At 53.4% G+C, this 20,304-nt stretch overlaps 2 protein-coding genes across 2 annotated transcripts; both read right to left on the reverse strand.

Annotated features, from left to right (window-relative positions):
- Positions 1-1,345: 1,345 nt before the first annotated feature.
- On the reverse strand, positions 1,346-5,608 carry CNTF (ciliary neurotrophic factor). Its single transcript, XM_086895390.1, has 2 exons — positions 4,619-5,608; positions 1,346-4,367 (listed from the first exon to the last, which is right to left on the reverse strand). Exons 1-2 carry the CDS (start codon positions 4,730-4,732, stop codon positions 3,894-3,896), a joined length of 588 nt encoding a protein of 195 aa, XP_086751516.1. The 5' UTR covers positions 4,733-5,608; the 3' UTR covers positions 1,346-3,893.
- A 133-nt stretch (positions 5,609-5,741) lies between these two features.
- Positions 5,742-20,228, reverse strand: ZFP91 (ZFP91 zinc finger protein, atypical E3 ubiquitin ligase). Its single transcript, XM_086895384.1, has 11 exons — positions 19,853-20,228; positions 19,017-19,042; positions 13,852-14,067; positions 13,606-13,642; positions 13,067-13,156; positions 12,588-12,710; positions 11,025-11,075; positions 10,429-10,507; positions 10,039-10,153; positions 9,435-9,534; positions 5,742-9,111 (listed from the first exon to the last, which is right to left on the reverse strand). The coding sequence occupies exons 1-11, from the start codon at positions 20,194-20,196 to the stop codon at positions 8,601-8,603; spliced, it is 1,692 nt and encodes a 563-aa protein (XP_086751510.1). The 5' UTR covers positions 20,197-20,228; the 3' UTR covers positions 5,742-8,600.
- Between the last annotated feature and the right edge of the window lie 76 nt (positions 20,229-20,304).

Genomic DNA, 20,304 nt, shown 5'->3' on the forward strand with positions numbered 1-20,304 from the left:
CCCCGTAGCAGGCGTGCAGCACATGGAGCCCCTGGTGTGCACCCATCCTTGTGGGGACCCCCCAGTCCCTGCCTGCCAGCAATGGGGAAACTGCTCCATCTGCTGTGACACAGGAATATGCTCCAAGAGCTTCTTCAGGAAGCTGCCCCCTGAGCTGCCCTTGCCTGTAGCCCACTACATACAAAAATGGTTTCAAAGCCCAAAATGACCTCATGCCTGAGGGGCATTGGGCTGTAACCCCAGCTCCTGCACCCCAGTTCTCCCAGCTGCCTGCCTGGCTGCCCGTGCTGTGACATGGGCACCCCTGTGCTGTGGCAACCCTCAGACTAGAGCAGCCAGTGCTGGCCCTTCCCTGCAGGTCAGAAAAACAGTCCTGAAGAGCGTGTTCTTCCACAGAGCCCCGTAAGCAGCTTCCCAGGGCAGCCCTGCACGACAGGATATTGATGACAGACTGGTCTCACCTCCTTTTGTGCTCCTGTGCTCAGACACACCTAACACTGATTTCCTTGTATATTAAACACCTGGACTTTCTTGGTTTGGGAGAAGTGTACAAATTGCTCCTGTGTCCCAGGTTTGGCAGCACAGGAAATCCCCCGGTCCATGGTTCACCTCGGCTTGGAGGCAACTCATCCCCAAACAGGTGGTGAAGCTTCTCTCCTGACAAACCTGTTTCCCAGGCACTGCCCATCCTGCTGAGTGCCTGCCAGTGGCGCTTGTGGTGAGAAACCATTAGACAAGATCCAAAAGAGAGGAAAAACGAAGGGAAGAAAAAGGGAAAAGGAACAGGTGGGGACTAACTGCGGCGATGCCAGCTGGCGGGCACGGTGGTTAGAGGATGAGGTGAACCACAAAAGTTCTCCTTTTTCCAGCTCACACTCGGAGAGACACACAGGGCTACGCTTGAGGCGTATTTTCCTGTAAGAAGAGAGGGCTCCTGGCCCTTCCCAGGAAAGCAGCACAGCCACAGAGAGCCACTCCTAAGGATTTTCACCTGCTCCTTTGAGGCAGACAAGTGCAGCCAAGGCTACGACAGGGAAACCCAGGGAAATCCCTTCCACTGACTCAGACAGGAGAAAAAGGCTTTCCTGCTATTAAAAAAAGGAAAGTGTTGGTGAACATCCACCCACCCCAGCTCCAGCTCAGGATCAAGAAGTCAGGAGCCAGCACTGCAATGCTGGCGTGGGATGGTGTTGAAGCACTGGGACCAGCACAACTGAATTCCACTGGCCTCTGGTGCCCTATGGGCAAGGAGCAATTCCATTCTCACCCAGCACCAAGGCCTGATGCCAGGGAGCGGCCTTAGCTCAAAACCTTTCCAACCCCACAAACTGTGCCCAGCCACACGTTAAGCCCTAAAAACATTTATTATTTTGAAATTAAACACGTCCATGGGTTGCTTTTGATGGCTCCATCCCTGCTGCAATTTGGGAGTGCAGCCCTCCCTCTGCCCCCCCCCACACTTCCCTGTTCCCACCAGCAAATCCTTTCTCTTCCCAAAGCACAAAGTCGGATGGTTTCGGTGGGTTCCAGGTTGCAGGAGACCATTGCAGGGGTCCTCAGCAGCATTAGCCACACGGGTACAACTGTCCTCCCCTCAAATTCTTAATTTCTGATTCCAAAATTAACAGCTTCATTTGCCTTCAGCCACCCAGATCAACTTCACTTCAATCTGTGGCAAAGCAAATCCAAGGGCCTCCTGGCACCACGGGAGCTCAGCTGTCGGGCGCCCCTGTCCTCGCCAAATCACTTCACTGGTGATTCCCTCAGGGCTGCAGCTGAAAAATAGCATTAAATCCCAGCCAGCTCAGACGTCACCGCCTCTGCACGGCATGGTGGGGGCTGGCTGGCAGAGAAAGGCTGGGAGCTGGAGCCTCTCGCTCAGCCAAAGCCTGGAGGTTTGCATTAATGGACTGCTTTTTCCCATTGTTTCTGGTTTGAGTAGCTATTCCTGAGCATTGTGGCTGCTCCACAAATGCAGGTGCACCCAGCTGGCGACGTAACAGGGGAGGAGTAAGGAAGGTTGCAAAAGCCCAGGGAAATCCCTGGGGCAACACCATGTCCACCTTGCGTCTCCACTGGTGCTTTCACCCTGGAGTGCAAGTGCAGCACTGAGCTCAACTCTCTGCCAGCAGCTGATGTGGGAGGATCGGATTGCAGCCCTGGCCGGCTCCCCAGGATCTGAAGGTCACCTCGTACCCGGCCTGTGCCGCCGGAGAAAAGAGGTCTGTTCCCACCTGGTCGGGTGGTGAGGTTCAAGGACACACTCCAGATGTCCCTGCCCACCCCCAGGAAGGTGAGGAGGATGTGAGCACCCGGCCACTGCTGAGCTGGAGGGTGAAAGGGGAGAAGAGCAAGGTGGCCTCAAGCACACAGCAGCAGGCAAGAAAAACACTTGTCAGAAAAGGGACTTGATTTGACTAATCCTGAAAAAAAATAATGGCCATAAATTGTTATTCCAGAGCGCAGGGAAGCATAAAGATTGAAATAATCCAGTCTGAGCTGCAAAGCTGAGGGCAGGCAGTAAGTGGCAATGAAGAAGGTGCATGTTCTTCTTCTTAGGCATCACCCATAAAAAACCAGACCCCACCAAACCACCCTTGCCCCAACCCTGCAGCCCCGTGTGGTCGGTGGGGAGGGCAGGATGGCACTGGGGGCTCAGTCCTGGGCTGCTCTTTGTGTTCCCAGAGCCCCCGTGCCTGTGCAGACGCTGCTGATGCTGGGGCAGGCGCTGTGCCCGGTGCTGTCCCAACTTGCCACCACAAAGCCGCTTTGTGCAGAGCCAGCTGGGCACGTCCCCGGCCTCCTCCCTGCTCTTTGGCTCCGGTCTCCCATGTTGCCTGTCCTCTCACAGGCTAGGGAAGAGGGCAGGACCACACCAGGAGAGGGCACACCTCCTGTGACCCACCACCTCCTCCTCATCCTCACACCATCTCCTTCATCCCCAGCTCCTTCGTCTTCCCCGTGACCTCCCAGTGGGCCACATCCCCCCAAACCTCTCACCTCACTGGGATGTACCCTTCCCTGGAGGGGGAACTGGCCGGCCCAGGCTCTCTGGTGAGGTTGACTGTCCCACCTCCCCCAAGAAGTACATCACCCTGGGAAATCTCCCAGCCTTTTATTCACTCAGCAGCCAGCAGCCATCACATCCAGTTGTCAGGAGAACCATGGCCCAGGAAGCTGTGAAACATCCCAGCACTCCACAAGGTGAACGATGTGGCTGGGGCTGTTAGATTCTCCCATGCCATTCCCAGTCCTAAAATAAGCCCTGCAGGCACTAACCTCCTTGCAGAGGGGCTTCTGAATCATAACTAAAAGATCCCCTTTCAGTTAAAAGATCTCTCCATTATCATGTCCAAGTAGTTAAGAATTCCCCTCCTGATTGCTTCTCCCCCTCCCCAAAAAGCCCCCAAGCAGTTAGAGCAGAAATTCAATGAGCAGCAAAACCAAGCTGGGCAGAAGGAAAGAGTCCATGTGCAGGAGTCTGAGCCTTGTGCCTTGCAGGTCCCAAGACTCCTTTCATCAGGTGATGCTTTTCTGTCGCTTCTCTCCTGCCCTGCATCCACAAGAGCCCCATAGGCAGCATCTGCCTGCCCTAGGCAGCGTCCAAATTCCAAAGACAAGGGCAGTGCCGCTGGGGGAGCGGCAAAGCTGCTTCCTGGGGGAGAATTCAACCGCCCAGCAGGAAGAGCCCAAGGACCCCTGAGGATCTCCGCTCCCTGCAGGGTGGACTGCAGCATGTGCCTCCGTTTCCCCACGGGGAGCAGCACTAAAAGCACAGGGATTAATGACATGGTCCCTCCCTTCCGCGTCCCCTCCTTCGCTGTCAGCTGCCCTCTGAGAGGGTGGGCAAGGAGCCCCAGCAGCACCCGCGACCCCCCGCCCTGTGCTCGCCTTCAGGGGCTCTCGGCCAGGCTGGGGGCTGCGCCGGAGGCCGGGCTGGGCTTGGTGAGCTGCCGCAGGTCCCGCACGGACCTCACGGCCCACTGGGCCAGCTCCCGCAGCACGCCCAGGCCCCGCAGCTTCTGCTCGAAGAGGCTGAGGCGCGGCGGGGGCGGCGGCCCGTCCCCCTCCTCGCCGGGGACCCCGCGGCTCTCCAGCCGCAGCAGCTCCTCGAGGTGGTAGGCAAAGGCCGAGACCTGGAGCAGGACAGCCGCCAGCGCCCGGCCGAGGCCCTCATCAGCCTCGCCCAGCTGCTCCCGCTGCTCCTCCAGCATCTGGGCCAGCAGGGCGCGGAAGGCCCGGTAGGCCGCCAGGTTCTCCAGCAGCCGCTGAGTGCCCGTCTGCTCGTCCCAGCGCTCCACCGCCGCCAGCGGCACCCCCTCCACCGCCGCCACACTGGCCGAGGCGTCCAAGCCCTGCTGCTCCACCTGCAGGGTGAGACCCGCCGGGGATCAGCGGAGGCAGGACAAATGTGGTGGGATCCCCAGCCCTGAGCCCCGCAGGTGTCGGGGCAGTGCGAGCTGCCCGAGTCTTGCCCGGGTGTCAGCAGGCCCGGATCCGGCAGGACTCCGTGCCCCGTCCCTGCCACGGGTCGGAGTCCTCGCACCCCAGCACAGCTGCCCAGATCCCACCAGCGCTCCCAGCCCCGCGGCAGCCACAAGGAGCAGGGCAAACTCACGTAGGCGTCCAGGAGGTCAATGACATCCGCACGCATCTTGCCGGCCAGGCGGATGCCGCGGCTGCAGAGGTCACGGCGCCGGAGGGCAGTGGAGGGGCTGTCTGCGGCCGCCATGGTCCCGGCAGCTGTCACGGCCACCAGGCTCCGGGCGCAGCACCCGCCCGGCCCGGCGAGGACAATCCCTTGCTGAGCTGGTGCATTCCAGCCGGGAGCTCCGCTCACACGTCCGCTGGCCGGGTTCTCCCCCTCTTCCGTGCCTGGAGCCTGGCACCACGCTGCAAATTCCCGCCTCTGGGATCAACAGCGACAGATTATTTCCCTAATTCCCCCACGCATCGCTACTCCAGGCTCTTGCCCAGAACTGTCTGGCCCAGCAGCAACAGGCTCCCAGCCCCGGCTGACCCACTCCTCCCTCCCAGCCATAGTGAGATTAGCCGCACGCTAATCCCTCGGCTCATTCCAGAGCGCGGGAAACCACTGCCGGGAAGAGGTGAGCAAAGCCCGGACATTGCTCAACACCTCAGCCGGGGCAGCCGGCTGGAGCCTGAGAGGCCGGGCAATGCTTGAGAGCAGCCCCCAGGCTGGAGATCCCGCAGCTGTCCCAGGCCAAACAGCATCCCAAACCCTGGTGGAAGATCTGTGCCTGATGCTTCTAACTCCCCTTTCCCAAAGGGGTCCTGCCCTAAAGAGGGGCTGCAGATAGGGAAAGATATCCCAGCCACCCCAGGAAAACTCTGGCCACCCCACAGGTGAGCTGCACGCACCAAGACAAAAACAGCCCTTCGGGTTGGGTTGGTTTTTCCTCAGTATGTTTATTTTAGTTATGCATTACCCAGATCAAGAATGAAAAAAAAAAAAACCCAGGAGTTGAAAAGCAGCTTCCCATGAATACCACAGTGTGCCTGGCTGGGGGGTCCCAGGGATGGGGGGGTCCCCATATGCCCAGCAGCATCCTTGCCCCCCTGTGGCTACTGCAGAAGCTGCTGAGCTTGGGGAGCCCCTGGCCATGGCAGCCCCCAGCCCCAGCGTGGTGGCCCAGGGTTCCCAAAGTGCTGCCTGTGCCAAAGGGCCTCGTGCCCCCTCCGATCCCTCCCCAGGAGGAGAAAAAAAATAAATACAGGGGGAAAAAAATACAAAAAAGTTTATTGCAAACTACTACAATAATTTATTGAAGCAAACTGCATGCGAGTGAAGGAGAGACATCGAGGGGAGGAGGAGCTGCAGGAGGGCTGTGTCAGTTTTAGGGCTTCAGAGGGACATGGGAAGGGAGCTACACATCTCTCCTGCATCAGGGGCGAGCAGGCTCTGGTTAGAGGACAGACAGGCACCTGGCCCCGGCCAGAAAAAGAAAGGGGAGAGCTACAAGAGGTGTCATGGAAGGACAAGGCAGGGAGCAGCAGGGATCAGAGGTGTCCAGACCAGGAAGCAAAGGAAATGTTTGATTTTGCATCCCAGAAGTGCAGCCAGGGGCAAACCCTGCTCACTGGGGCGGACGTGGGATGAGGAAACCTCCCCCAGCCTGGTGCCAAGTGCTGGGTCACCAGAGGTGAACAAGCCCTTGGCCCAAAGGCCTTTTAGTGCCATCCCTCGACCAACAAACCCCCGAGCATTCCTTTAGTGTTCTGTGCACCCCACACCTCCCACAGGCACAGGGAGCCGGCAGAGACTCAGCTCCAGCAGCACCATGTCCAAAGGACACGGCCAGCCTGCCCTGAGGGCCACCAAGTGTCCCCAGAGAGAAGCACCACACTGCTGAGGGTGAAACCATCAGAGCTGGGCTGAACTGTTGGCCTCAGTGTGCTTGCTGTCCTCTGGCCTGCAAGGGGAGGGGACCAGCTGCCACCCAGAAAGTTTCCTGCTGTAAACCACAGTAAAGCAATCCAAGCAAGACACTGGATCATCTCAACTGAAGGAACTGGTTTAGTTTAACACCGTTCCACCACAGTCCTTCCACCAGGTGTGCTGGGCCCCCACATGAGCCAGGCTGCTGCCACAGCATGAGGACGTGGGATGCCCACACCCAGGGCACGGGACACCCAACTGCTCAGCCTCCATCCACCCCAACACCAGGAAGTGCTTCGACTTGCTCTGACAAAGGTATCAGTGCAAGGGGGAGGGAAGGAGGGAGGGAGGGGGCAAACCAAGACAGACAGCCCGAGAAAAGCCAGCATGTTTGGGCCACAGATGGATTTCCAGGCATCACAGGGGACAGAGTGGGTGTTCAGAGTCAGTTTCCTGTTAATCCAATTAAATCCCACGTTTTATTGCCGTTTTCCACACCCCAGGTACCCGATTTCAACAAGCTGCTGTGTGCTACAGACCAACTCAGCTGATCTTGTACTCAGACAAGATACTTCAGCTCTGCTCCCAACCCCAGAAACCCAACAAAAAAACAAGCAAACAAACAAAAAACCAGGTTATTCTTCACCTCTTCCAAAACCGCTAAGAATTCAAGGCCACTGAATCTCCACACAAAGTTTCAGAGAAGAGCAAAAAAAAAATCCAAGTCTCCATAGCAGACACATCTTATCCTATGTAAACTGTTCCAAGGGCTCAAAGCTGCCCTAACTACACCAGCAGGCAACACCTAACCTGCCACATTTCAGGGAAAGCTGGGGTGTCTGTGCAGAAAAGAGAAGCTTTCAGAACACGGCTACACAATCTCCCCCCCAGAATGAGGCCAGGGAGAAAAGCTGACAGCCCCTTAGTCCCACATCAATCTATTGCCTTGGATAAACAAGCCTGAGAAAACCATATCCAGTCCCTGCTAACTGTGTCTTTGTCTAGACCTGGAAAGGAGAGGCAGAGTTGGATGAGGAGCACCACATCCCCCAGCAGCAAGTAGCTCACGGCTGTCCCGAGTCACAAGAACAAGTTCCTGGCTAACAACATCCCTCCCCGACAGGCTGGGGGCAAAACAGGCATGTAATTCAAGGAGCTCACCCGGAGCTGGGAGGAAGGGAGGGAGGGACAGCCCATCACTCACCTCATCCTCCTGCTAACACGCTGCTGCAGAGACTCTCACTGCACACAGGCTCTCCTCCAGGGGCTCTCCCTCTACTCTGGAAAAGCTGCGAGACACATCTGACTCCAGAGCGCTGCCTTCACCTCGGCTCTCTCAGCTGCTGGCACGATGGCACTGGAGCTCCCTGCACTGGAGCCTACTGGGAAACAGCCTGAACCCCTTCCACCCCCGCCCCCTAAGAACAGAACTAAAAAATACCGACCCTTTTTTAAACAATAAATAAGGAATCTTGTTACCACAACACAAAAACGAAGCATGTTCAAAGTGCAAATTACTGTCGTCAAACTGGGATGCTCCTCCTTGCCTCTCCCACGCAGGGCTCCTGTAGCCCCCGGGCCTCTCCAAGCAAACATGATCTACGAGCCAGGGCGTTCCCTCCCTCCACTTCCTGCCAGGGCTGGAGCAGGGGAGCGCGGTGGGAGCGGGATGTGCACTGCTGCTTCACAGCTCACCCTGCCGAGGGGCTAAAGTGCCAAACTCCCAGCCCCGGCAAGGAAGGAGGAGACTGCAAGGACCAGAGTGCAGTGGTGCATAGAAGTCGGGACCAGGGGCAGAGGGAGTCCTAAGGAACTTCTCCAGAGCATGTCCAACGCTTTTTAGTTTGCCAGTGGGGCCACGCCAAGGAGCCAGAAAGGCAACTGCTTTGGGGTAGAGCAAAGGGTTTCGGCAGTGCCCCCTCCCTTGGAGAAATCCGCCGCTCAATCCAACTTGCTCTGGCAATGGCAGCACGTGCCCCTTTCCACAAAGGGGCCGTGGGAGAGAGAGAGAAGTGGTTGGGAGAAAGAGGATGTGCTGTGATCTGCGCTGGAGGGGAGCAGACCCTTCAGTTATTTACTAGTATTGTAAGTTTTGTTTAACTTTCCTCTCTTTCAGTAAGTGCCTCCTCCTTTTCTTTTTTTCCTTTTCCTTTTAAATACAGAGTCCCAACTGTCCCAGCACCCAGGTGCTCCCCCACCACTAGGGTCCAGTGGAGTCTGAATCTTCAATGAGCACCTCCGTGCTGGCTCCCAGCATCTCTGTGTTCATGACCAGCCCCTCTGGGTTCGCGCTGCTGCCGCTGCCCACGAAGAGCTTGCCGTCAGCCACCAGGCTCACACGCTCTGCCCCGCCACAGTAGGGCTTTGGCATCCCCTCTGGGCTCAGCAGCAGGCAATCTGCTGGGGGAGCGCTGCCCAGGGGGTCGGGGAGCAGCGGGAGGCCTTGGCCATCTGTGGGTGGCACAATGGCCTCGGGATTAGTGCCCAGGATGTCGGTGCTGGTGATCAGGGCACCCGCGTTGGCAGCCAGCGCTTCAGCAATGAGCACTTCGGGGTGACTCTTGGCTTTGTGGGCCACCACGCTGTCCTTCTTCTCGAATTTCTTGCCACAAATATTGCAGGAGAACTGGTAGAAGGAGTCTGCATCATGCTTCTTCATGTGCCAGTTGAGGGAAGCCTTCTGTCGGCAGGTGAATCCGCAGATCTCGCACCTGGGAGGGAATAACGAGGAGGTCACAATGAAGGGACATCCACAGACACTCATAGGGACAGTAGTAGCGAGGTGGCAGCCCAGGAAAACAGCAGGGGCTCGCTAATGTCAGTGCAGCTCCAGCTCTGATTTTATTTACTGAGAGTTTATGTTCCCCAGATCCACACCAAGACGCTGTCCCAAGGAGCAGATGACACAAGTGTGTGTCCAAAGAGAGCTGGGACACCAGGAACAGGCTCCAGCCCCGACTTCAGAGCTGCTCTGAAATGGGTGTTTCAGGGGTTCCTCAGAGCAGGAGGGTGAGGCACAGGCAGAGGTACTCACTGCAAGGGCTTCTCGCCCGTGTGGATCATCCGGTGCACTGCCAAGTTGTGGGAGCTCTTGAAGGCCCGGGCGCAGTACTCACAGATGTAATCCCTTTGATCTGAAAGACAACAGCAGTTGCAGCATTGCTCTCCCACAGACCTGCTCCCTTTCCCAATTCTCAGGCAGTGCAGGTAAAGCTGCCCAAGAAGGAGCAGAACTACAAGTTCTGGGAGGAGGAAATGTCCCACAACACACCACAGCAGCTGATCTGGAGAGGCGAGGCATGATTAAGACTCTCCTAAGAGCTAATTATCCACTCTGACCAACATTGAAAGACTGGAAAAATGGGATAAATCAGACTTTATCTGTAGAGGTTTATTCCTCTACAGAGGAATGATGATTGATGATGATGAGTGATGACTGCCACAAGGAGAATTAAAACCTCTGCAGTCTATTTCTTAAAAGATGGTAATCCAGAAGACAGTAATACCCTGCTGCTGCAAATCTATGCCACCTGACTTGGCTTCATTCTCCCCAGAAATCCCAGAGGCTTTTCCATTTTCACCCCTGTCTGTTCACTGACCTGAAGAGGAGTTTGTATCTATTTCCCACCCCTCTGTACCTGTGTGATGTTTGGCATGCCGCAGGAGCTGCTTCTGGAGCCGGAAGAGCCGACCGCAGGAGGGATGAGGACACACGTATTTTTTCTTCAGTAAGTGCTGATATTTTATATGATGCTGGAAAGAAAGAGTGGAAGTTTGCAGACTGTTCACGGCTGAGTGAAAAGCTGAAGTTCGCTCGAGTTTAGATCTCCAGTGGAAAATAAAACACACATGGACATCCAGCCACCTGATAGACACTCACACACATGGCTACAACTGGCCACAATGAAGTCCTCCAAAATGACAGTCAGGAAGGGCTGTGAGTGCCAGTGGAGCCTTAGCTGCCTGTGTTCCAAGCACCTCTTCCCTGCCCTCCCACATGCCACAGAGGAAGTGAACACTCCACCAACCTGCAGGTACCGCGGGTGAGCCAGGACCGTGCCACAGCCTTCCATCTCACAGCGGACATACTGGATCGGAGGCTTCTTCCTGGGAAATCAGCAAGGAGAGGGGCAGTGCTTGGCTGCTTCTATGATCAGGTGATTCTATATCTATTCTACTTAGAATCACAATTTCTGTGTCTGTGAGGAACAGATGTGTCTCATCACACAAATAACAAGTGCAAGCACAGCAAAGCACTATGGCTTCAAATCCCCTGCCTGCGCTGTGACAGAGCTGCTGTCCAAGGGCCACCTCCTCTCCTGACACTACTTGAGGGCTCTCCCTAGAGCTGGGAAACTTCAGGAAACCTAGAATTCCCAGAACCTTATTGCTGGGCAATGCCACAGGAGGGATCAACTGAGAAGTGGGGAGGGGACAGGTTCAGTTGGAAGAAATCAAAGTCACACCTATAGTGGGGGGGAAAGAGGGAAGACAAGGCATGCTGCTATTTTTGTTTTTTATTCCCTTTAAGGCAGAGAGATGGCTTTGGGACCATTCTTGTCTGCATATAGGACACAAGGGAAGCAAGTCTGCAGAACAGAACTGGTTTGAGAGGATCATTTACCTTCTCTTGGGCAGCCTTGGGCTCTTGTCATCCTTTCTCCTCCTTCCCCTCCTGTAACAGGGATACAGAAACAAAACTGAGAGAAGCTTCTTTACATTAGCAGTGGGCAGAGACATTGAAGTGCTGCGCTGCTTCATTAACTGCATGGATTAGGAAAAAAACTGAGTGCAAGTTGGAGACAGATTCACAGGACAGAGAATTCCAGAGAAATAAAATGCTTCACATTGTTTGCTCTCTCAATACTTCCCATTTCCTAATGCATTTTTCATAAACATGTAATTTTGCCAACATGGTCTAGAGCCGACAGTGCACCCTATTTCCTCTGCTCTGTTGGGGAACATTCCACACCATGGGAAAACATCCATCTGCCTGAGCAGGAAGAACGGGACTAATGTTCCAGCAGCTATTTCACAGGCCTCTAAATTAGCCACAGCAGCTTCTTTATCTGTCAAGACAAAAACCTAGGCTCTGTCTGAGCAGACCTGTGCTCACATGTAAACTGCAGCCTCCCAAGCCACAGCTCTGCCTGCCTGATCCCATTGCTGCAGAGACACTTGGAGTAGATTGATGGAAGTATTTTCTAGACTCTGCTGAGAGCTCTGTATTGATGGCAAGCCAGGAACATGCTGAACACACATTCAGCATTCAAGCCAAGCCCTCAGAAGAGCCACAGGTTTTATTACACACAAGAAGTAGTGTCTGATTCAAACAACAAAACCTCAACCCTCAGAAAGCAGTCTCCAACAGACAAAAATGTTCTCAAAATATCAGCCTCCTCACTCCCCTCCATTGTGAATCAGCAGCAGCTGAGGAACAGCAAGAGAAATTACACCACCAGTGTGCAGCAGGTCAGCAGAGGGAGCCCAGGCTGTTCCAACCACTCAGAGAGGAGCTGAGGTACAAAACCAGCTCCTTTTTCTTTTTTCTCCTTACATTATCCCAGAGAATGGCTTTGACACAGTCACACAAACCAATCTCCCTCTGTTGCCAGGAGGAATGCTTCAGCCATGAATTCCAGACACCCAAAGGTGTCAGGCCACTGGCAACTGGGTGGCAAGAATTTGCTGTTTTACTTCTCAAAAGCAAGGGGAAAACAGCTGATTTTCCTGAGCTCTGGTAAAGTCCTAACTGTAGAAAAAGGACACTTGCCGCACACACAAGGTATTCCAGTGACAAGATATCCCAGTGTCTGCCCCCAGCACACTGGAGGAACACTGCCCTCTCCCACTGGCTTTCAGGATCCACTTGAGGCATCCCAACAAACCCATCATAAGGACACCCTGAAGTATTTCCCTCTGTGTGGTCACACCCAGGGAGGCTGACTAACCACAGGATGATGAAAAACCCCTCCACTTAAGCTAAACTCTGATTTTTTTGTGGCTGAACACAGGGAAGATGTGAGGGCACAGGATAAACAGTTCTGTCCCATCAGCTCTCAGGCCCAGAGGAGGAGAAGGAGGAGGGGGAGGGAGGGAACCAACAACAATTAAACACTGTTGTACACCAGCAAGAATGCAAAACACACAGCACACACTGGCATGTGTAACTGCAGAGTTTACTCACTTCCTTGGTGGTTCTTCATCCTCCTGAAACTCATTCTCTTCTTTCACTTCCACTTTAATCTCTTTCTGCCTTTCTTTCTCCTCCTTCCCCTTGCTAGCTTTTCTCCTTTGCTTTGGTGCTTCCCTACAAAGACACAAGTACAACACATTACTCCAATACTCTTCCCACTGCCTGCTTCTTACAAAGATTGAAACGAAAACTGGACCCAAGTTCAGGTCTATTCTTCAAATCCCACTTTCAAGCAGAATTAAGAAGCAGGCTTAGGGAAGCACCCAGCAGCCAGCAAGGCTCTAAAGGATTCAGTTCCTGAGAGAAGAACCAGAGAGAAGGCCAGAGAGTTCTGGCCAATGCAGGAAATGTTTAGAACCATTCCACCAGATCAACTACCACAGGTGCTAGCACAAGCATATTAAGCTAATTCAGGTAACATGCCCATATTTTTTTGGTCTAAACCCCAGTAAGTACATAATCCAATATACTTCTCTAGGTGGGGCTTGTAGGTCTCATCTCTGGGATCATCTTTGAAGGGAACTTCTTCCTCACTGATGAGCATGTCCTCATCATCGTCACTGCCAGGAGAAAAGGACAAGAGAGGACTTTGGCTGCAACAGCTTGGCCACTACTGCAAGAATATCTGTGCACCATCCCCCAGCGTGGGAAGGACACTATTACACAGCGCTTCCTCATCCAGCATGACTGGGGAAAGGTAGTATCTTGCACTGACCGAGGAGCACAGTGACAACCAAAACAGGCCAGGCAGAGATGTGTCCTCTCCTGAAGCCACCCACCCACAGCAACAAAGCTATCAGGTGGAACACCCAGATTGTATCTTAGTATCAATTTCTCCACACTATCTCCTGACATCTGTGCACACTGGAGCTGCAAAGGCAAGGGACCAAAGGAGACAGAGCTACTGTCGGTCCCACGGAACATATCGCACAAGAACTTATTTTCGAGCAACTCAGGCCCACCTTGAGACACTGAATAGGAAGGAACACCACAAAGTAACATGTCCTACCTGACTCCATCTGGAGACTGATGCTCTTCTGTGACCACTGAAAGGAAAAGTCACCATTAGGTTTCAAAGTGTGTTCGCTGCAGTGAGCTCATCTGTCTCACGGTACCTCCGTCGACATTCAGAGCCGGGAGTGCTGGTGGCAGAAGGTACCCGTGACAAGCAGCACCACGCCAGCACCAGCCACACGCCCAGAGTGACACCCACAGCCGGCTCCCTGACTGTGCCCAGCCCCTCCGTGCCACGTACCGTACTCCAGCTGGTCGGCGTTGGGCTCTGACTTGCAGATGAGCTGCAGGGAGCTCGCCTTAGATCTGGAGGGGCGGGAATTCTCGGAGTCGCGCTGGCGAGCGGTGGCTGCCGTCCGGCTGCTGCGCCAGCTCCGGCTGGGCCGGGCCGTGCCCACGGGAGAGCCATGGCTGAGCACGCTGGACACTTCCTCCTCTTCCTTCTCTTCTTTGGGAGCTGAAACAGCCGTTGTACTCTCTTTCATCATAGTACAAAATGCCTAAATCTCCTCATTAAATCACACCTTAAATCACAGCAGCCCCTGCCTGCTGTGGGAACCTGCTCAGCCCTCTCTGCTGAGCCAGGACACTCCCCAGGCCCTCACCTCAGCAAACCTTCCCTTAAAACTCTCCTCACATTCTCTCTAAGGAAAGACAATAATATTTAAAAGCAGCTTATATTTCCCTCGGATAAAGGCTTCTAAGACGATGACTTGCTGGCTCTAAGCACAACAAAAGAGACACTCATAAAGCTCAGCAAGTGCTTTATGAAAGGCCAGCTTCAAAGTTGAGCCATGTGAAAAGTCATGTTTAGAGAATCCCCCAAACATTCACTTCACTGGAATTGTACACCTGGCAATATCCCTGAGGGATCTGAGCCGGATGTTTCTGGTGCTGTGCTAGAGCAAAAAGCATCACAAACGCTGTTAGCCTGAGGTCTCCACACTTATTTACAGCTTGTACAGGTGGTTTCCTTTTGGCTCATGGCTGGTCTCCAAACATGCTTTGGCAAGATAACAGAGCAGGCTGAAATGTCTTGTGAGCAAATTAATCCCTTAAAAACTAAAATTCCCAAGTACAGTTCATTTGATCTCACTCTTTGGGGCTTGCTGTGATGCTGGGCCTTCATGAACTCAGTACCCTTTGAAATGTTACAGATGATCACAGAATGGTTTGGGTTGGAAAGGACCTTAAATCTCATCTCATTCCAAGCCCTACCATGGGCAGCAACACCTTCCACAAGTTGCTCCAAGCCCTGTCCAACCCGGCCTTGGATACTTCCAGGGATGAGGAATCCACAACCTCTCAGATTCCTCCCAGCTTGCAATCTCCAGTTTTGCATCAAGCCTTCTGAACCTAATGATCCTTTTTCTCCTAGCACGTAGCTTGCTTTGCCTTACTCACTGTCTGATCCTTGATTAACAGGGTGGGAAAAAGCAACATTTGGCTGGAGAAGCCTGACTGGAATCCCGGATGTGAAGCATCACACTGTGTTGCAAACCATCAAGCTGCTGTCTTGCACATATAAACCTCACCATCAGAGCATGAACTGCACCTTCTTGACTTTTTTTAGCAGATCTCAAGGTGACTGCTGCGTATTCTCAGTCCTCATGGTAAACATCTCAGGTTTTTGAATGCTAAATCAAACCTCAAAGATACTTGAAACCATCCTCTAGAAATTCCCCCCTCAACCACTACCGTGTTGCCAGTGATAGCACACACTGCTGCTCTGGAAGAGCTGTATTTCCTTGGAAGATCAGGCATTCAGCTGATTACTTATCATTTTAAAAATCAGGCTCACACAGCTGAAGCACACCTGCCTCAGAACACACCTGGACAGAGCACACCCCTCACCCAGCAGCTCTGCTTCCTTCCTCTAAAGTGAAGGTCTTTGACAAGCCTTTTCCCAGGATTTCTCCTTCCTACTTCCTCTGCTTCAGCACAGTTGATTCTAACAGATTCAGGACATTTTTACATGCAAAGAATACCCAGGTACCACCCAAACCCGTCCTCAGGAGATGTATCAAGTATTTACTTTGCCAAAGAACTCACTGTGATACAGAGCTATGAGCTGAAAAAACTTCTAATTCTAGACCCTCCCAACACGGTCCCTGGTCCCTGTCCAAGGGTCAGGGCTGCACCAGGAAACTTCTGTCTGTCAAGTGTTCATCTGCAGGAACAGCTGGAATCAGTAACCACCAAGGCCTTGCCCAAAATATGGAAAGTCCTAGATTTGGAATAAATTTTAGTCTCTTTTTCCTTTGCAACAAATAGATTAAAAATCGTGAGCAAATGTCAGTCTCTGGGAGAAGGGACAAGACAAGGAAATCTGGAAGGACACTCAAAGTGAAGTTGTGGCTTTGTTTAGACAACCAAAAGACAAGACTCTGGGCTCTGCTCTGCTTTTCAACAGAGCTGAACTTTGATTTCTAAAGCTTTTGAAAGCTTCTTACTGACCCTGCAGACAGTTTCAGAAAATATATGTGTGCAGTTAAGTGAAAGGAAAATACACAATTAATTGCTAAGTTAAAAAGCTGTTATAAAAATAAATGTACCACAACATATGCACACCTCTGAAATTTAAGGCAGTAACCACACAACAGATAAGGCACCAAACACCTGGCTCTATAATGGCATGGTCAAAAGTGAAACTCAGGAAAAATATCCAAGTGCAGAGGTCCATCCAAAGGGCTGTTTCCCATCAGAGCACTGTGGAACTGTACAGATGGGACACAGGAAAATCCTTGGAGGGTTTGGGCAGTTTGAGCTGTTTAAATTCAGTGCATTTTTATAAGGTTTGGTTTTAAGTAATGACATTTCTCTCTCCAAACACTGACAAAGCCTTAAGGGAAAGCAATCACTCCCAAAAGGAGCATGAAGCATTAAGAATAAAACTCTTAGGCATAATGTGAGTCCTCTCTGTACAAACCCATTTGGTACTACCTGAGTCTAAGGTTTCCCATCTTTTTTTATCTTTCATCATCTGCCAAACCCGATTGTTTTCTTAGCAAAACCCTTGGATTTGAGAACGGGCTTCCAGGGAAGTGACTCTCCTGACTAAAATGAAAATTATTCCCACAAGGATACAGAACGCTGTGGGAAGCCAGATGTGAATTCTGCTACGCAGCGACCGTAGCTACACGAATTCATTTGTAAGCTGAGATTAAACGTTCTACTTATGCATCCAATATTCCTGCAGGCACACGTTGGGAAATCCTGCGACTGCATGACTAAGCAGGTGACAGGGAATAGCCAGGGAACCCAGGCTGACACTGCAGCTGCCCCCAAGCACGCTGCTGTGGTGACAGTCACACTTGGGCTGTGACACAACACGCACCTTTGGCCCTCCTCTCCCTCTAAACTCCCCGTCAGACCTGCACAGCCGGAACTCCCAAGGGGATGCTGGAGAAGCCTGACCCCATGGCTCTGTACCATGGCTGTCCCAGGGAATATTCCAAATTGGATGTAGGAGTTGACAGTAAAGGCTAATATTGCAATAAAAAAAAAAATTTAAAAATTAAAAAAAAAAAAAAATCAATTCCGTATCAGGAAACACCAGCACAGAATTCCAAGTCTTGACCAGAACCGCTCACCACCTTATCCCAGTTCCATCCAGGGTGAAAGGACAAATAGGACTGTGCCTTCCAGGCTCACAGGGGACTCCTGGCTACCAAAAACCCTGTGGTGCAAGAAAAACTGCTGCTTGCTTACACTGGTCTGGCTCCTTCAAAAACTTCTGCTAAAGCCCAACAGGAGGAAGAGGGAGAAGCCCCTCTCCTGTTCCTGCACAACCTGTCCAAGGAAGACACTCCTCGGCCTGTTTCCAGGTCCTCTCCAACCAGCACAAGGTGCACAAGGGCTCCATCCAGCGTGCAGCCAAGACACAGGAGTGGAGCTTCCTCACTTCTGTGCTTCTGTAGACTAAAAAACAAACCAGAAACAAACAACCCCCGCCCCCCACGGCACAGATTTCCTCTGGCCCAGAAGAAGTCAGCACTTCCTAGTGCCAGTTTCCACGCAACTATTCCTTCCATAATTTTGGGTGCAAATCTACAAAAGACCCCCAGAAGTTTAACAAACACTTTTCCACTCTCACCTTCAAGCACAGCTGAAACTCTCAGAGCCCAAGTTAAAGGCTAAAACTGCTCAAGTGCAGAGAGCCCCCAAACCTGGGAATTTCAGTCTGACAACATTCACTTCCTGGGGTAAACACAGGAACATTCTGCCCATTTTCTACCACTACAAATAAATACTTCTCTTTAAACCAAAAAACCAAGCATGACCATTAAAGTTTTAACTCTATACACATATGAAGCTTAACTTTTTTAGACATTTCAGCAACTTTGCTTTGATGTAAAAGGTGGAAGCTCTGACATTACACTGCCAAACCTTTACATAAGCAAGATCTGGGCTCAACACACAGAGGTTAATTCTGCTTCAGTCTGTAAAAACACACCTTGCCAGCTGGAACTGTGATGGATTTCCACACCCAAATGGAATAAAGACTTGTAGGAGGAAAGCTAAAGAGTTACCAAAACACGAGAGTAACAGCAGCCTCGGAGACACAACTGCTGGCAAACAAACAGCTCCAGCAGAAAGGGGAATTCATCTGCACAGGTGTGTGACCTCCTTTCCTCAATGCTTCATTCTGCCACAATTCTCTGGTGCCAGATCAAAACCAACACTACACAAAGCCCTTCACTTGAACCCGTTTCAGAAGTCATCACTGGGTAAGGAGCGAAGCCCTCTAACTTTTTTGTATGTTTTTTGGGGTATTTTTTGGGGTTTTTTTTAAAACAAGAAAATAAATAGGTGCATAAAGTTCACAGTGTATACTAGAAAACAACAATTTTGCTCCAGTTCACAGATGCCCACAGTTGGGGCTTTTGTGTTCAGACCCTACTCACACCCCCAGTTAAATAATCTTCTCTTTCACCCCTTAAGACATCAGCCTAAAAAATCTATAATCCACTAAAGCTAGGAAACAACAAGTGTGAATATCTGAATACTTTGAGTTCTACACAACTTGCCGAGGCCTCTCCAGGACCTATTCCTATATTTCTGAGCACAGAACAGAAGTGAACCCAGGATTTGCCAACGACATGGGACTGCTATGCAACAAGAGCTGTCAAACCACGGAGCAGCCCAGCCTCATGCTCCAACAGCCATGGAAAGCCCGAGTGCTTTTTGGGACAGTAAGATTTTGCAGGTTGGGCATGTGCCAACAGCAGCAGCTTATCAAAGTTCCACAGTCTTGAGAGAGAGACTCGGAAAGAAACTGCATATCACCCAGCACTAAAACATTCTTTAAAAGGAAGATCCAAAAGGAGGATTGGGCTAGCCCGTGGAACACCCCAGACTTTCCAGATGGAACACAACACCAGGAGTGAATAATTCAGCTCTTACCTTTACCAGCGACTTTATCTGCACACCTGAAAAAACATAAAAGGAAGTGTAAGAGCCAGATTCTATGGGATGGGGGTAGCAAAAAGGAACTGAATGACATGGAGATGAGCCCAAATTCCTCAAAGCCCCAGCGCCTCTCTATCGGATTATTGTTTTAAAACCCTTATGCCAAGGTGGACTGTTTCAGCCGCAGGAAGCTGAGGGGAATTATTTCTGGCACCTCTGGGGAGCCTTTTCCTTCCTGTACCTCAGGACCTGGAGGGGATGCCGCAGAGGGGCAGCCATGGAGCCCTGCTCCCTCCTGTATCTACCCCATCCCAAGGGACCGATGGGGCCAGTGGTTGAGCGAACACTTGGCCAAAGCAGCAAAGGCCCAGCCATGCCCAGGACAGTTATGACCGATCCAGGGGGATTTTTGTGCTCTTACAAAAGGGCAGAGCAGCTATACTGCCAAAGGCTCCGGTGTCCTGCTCAGGATCGAAGGTGCAGCGAATGCAGCATCTCCTCCCGGGAAGGCAGAGCCCACCGCCTCCCTCACCCAGACCTTTGGCAGACGGGGCCAGACCGCGCTGGCGCCGCGGGGGACCGGGACAGCGGCCGCTGCCCGAGGGCGCTGCGCAGCCGGCGATTCCCGGGACACTGCCCTTCCTGGGAAGGGACCGAAGGGGCCGGCCCAGGCCGGAACAAAGGGGCGGCGGCGCGGGGCACCCCGCGGCCGGAGGCGGCCCCAGGGCCTGGGCCCGTTGGCGCGGTCGGGCAGAGGCCGCCCGCAGCCCCCCGCCCGCGGCCGCGATCCCCGGAAGGCGCGGGCGGAGCCCGGCGCTGCAGGGACTCACCCGGCCCGGGGGGCCTTCCTGGCCGCGGGCGGCGTCTCGGCGGCGGGCTGCTCGGCGGCGGGCCGCGCCCCGGGGCTGCTCCGCCGGCGTCGGGGATACTCGGCCTTACGGCGGCGGGACGCGGCGGCGGCGGCGGCGGCTCCCCCCGCGGCCGAAGCGGCGCGGCCGCGCTCCCGGCCGCCCCTCAGCACCCGGCTGCCGCCAGACTCCTCCCCCTGATCGGCGGCTGGCGGCGGCGGGCGGCGGCGGCCCGAAGCCGGTGGCCTATCTGCGGCGGACGGCGGTGCCGGGGCGGGCGGCGGCTCGGCGGCGGCGGCCCCCGGCTGCTCGGTGCCCGCCGGCATCGGGGCGGCGGCGGCGGCGGGGCCGGGACGGCCGCGCTCCACCCTCGGCCGGGCACGCCCGCCCCCGCCGCCCGCGGCCAATCAGCGCCCGCCGCCCGCCTTCACGCG

The sequence above is a fragment of the Cyanistes caeruleus genome, chromosome 6 (assembly GCF_971803275.1).
Source record: "Cyanistes caeruleus chromosome 6, bCyaCae1.hap1.1, whole genome shotgun sequence".
Lineage (NCBI taxonomy): Eukaryota > Metazoa > Chordata > Aves > Passeriformes > Paridae > Cyanistes > Cyanistes caeruleus.

What these genes read in the sequence shown, in the direction of transcription:
- ZFP91 (XM_086895384.1), bottom strand. Translation starts at nt 20,196, where the DNA reads ATGCCGGCGGGCACCGAGCAGCCGGGGGCCGCCGCCGCCGAGCCGCCG. An exon ending in AGATAAAGTCGCTGGTAAAG is followed by an intron (nt 14,068 to 19,016) that starts GTAAGAGCTGAA and finishes CGGCTGTTTCAG; the next exon opens with CTCCCAAAGAAGAGAAGGAA. An exon ending in CAGTCTCCAGATGGAGTCAG is followed by an intron (nt 13,157 to 13,605) that starts GTAGGACATGTT and finishes TTCTCCTGGCAG; the next exon opens with TGACGATGATGAGGACATGC.
- CNTF (XM_086895390.1), bottom strand. Translation starts at nt 4,732, where the DNA reads ATGGCGGCCGCAGACAGCCCCTCCACTGCCCTCCGGCGCCGTGACCTC. An exon ending in TTGACCTCCTGGACGCCTAC is followed by an intron (nt 4,368 to 4,618) that starts GTGAGTTTGCCC and finishes CTCACCCTGCAG; the next exon opens with GTGGAGCAGCAGGGCTTGGA.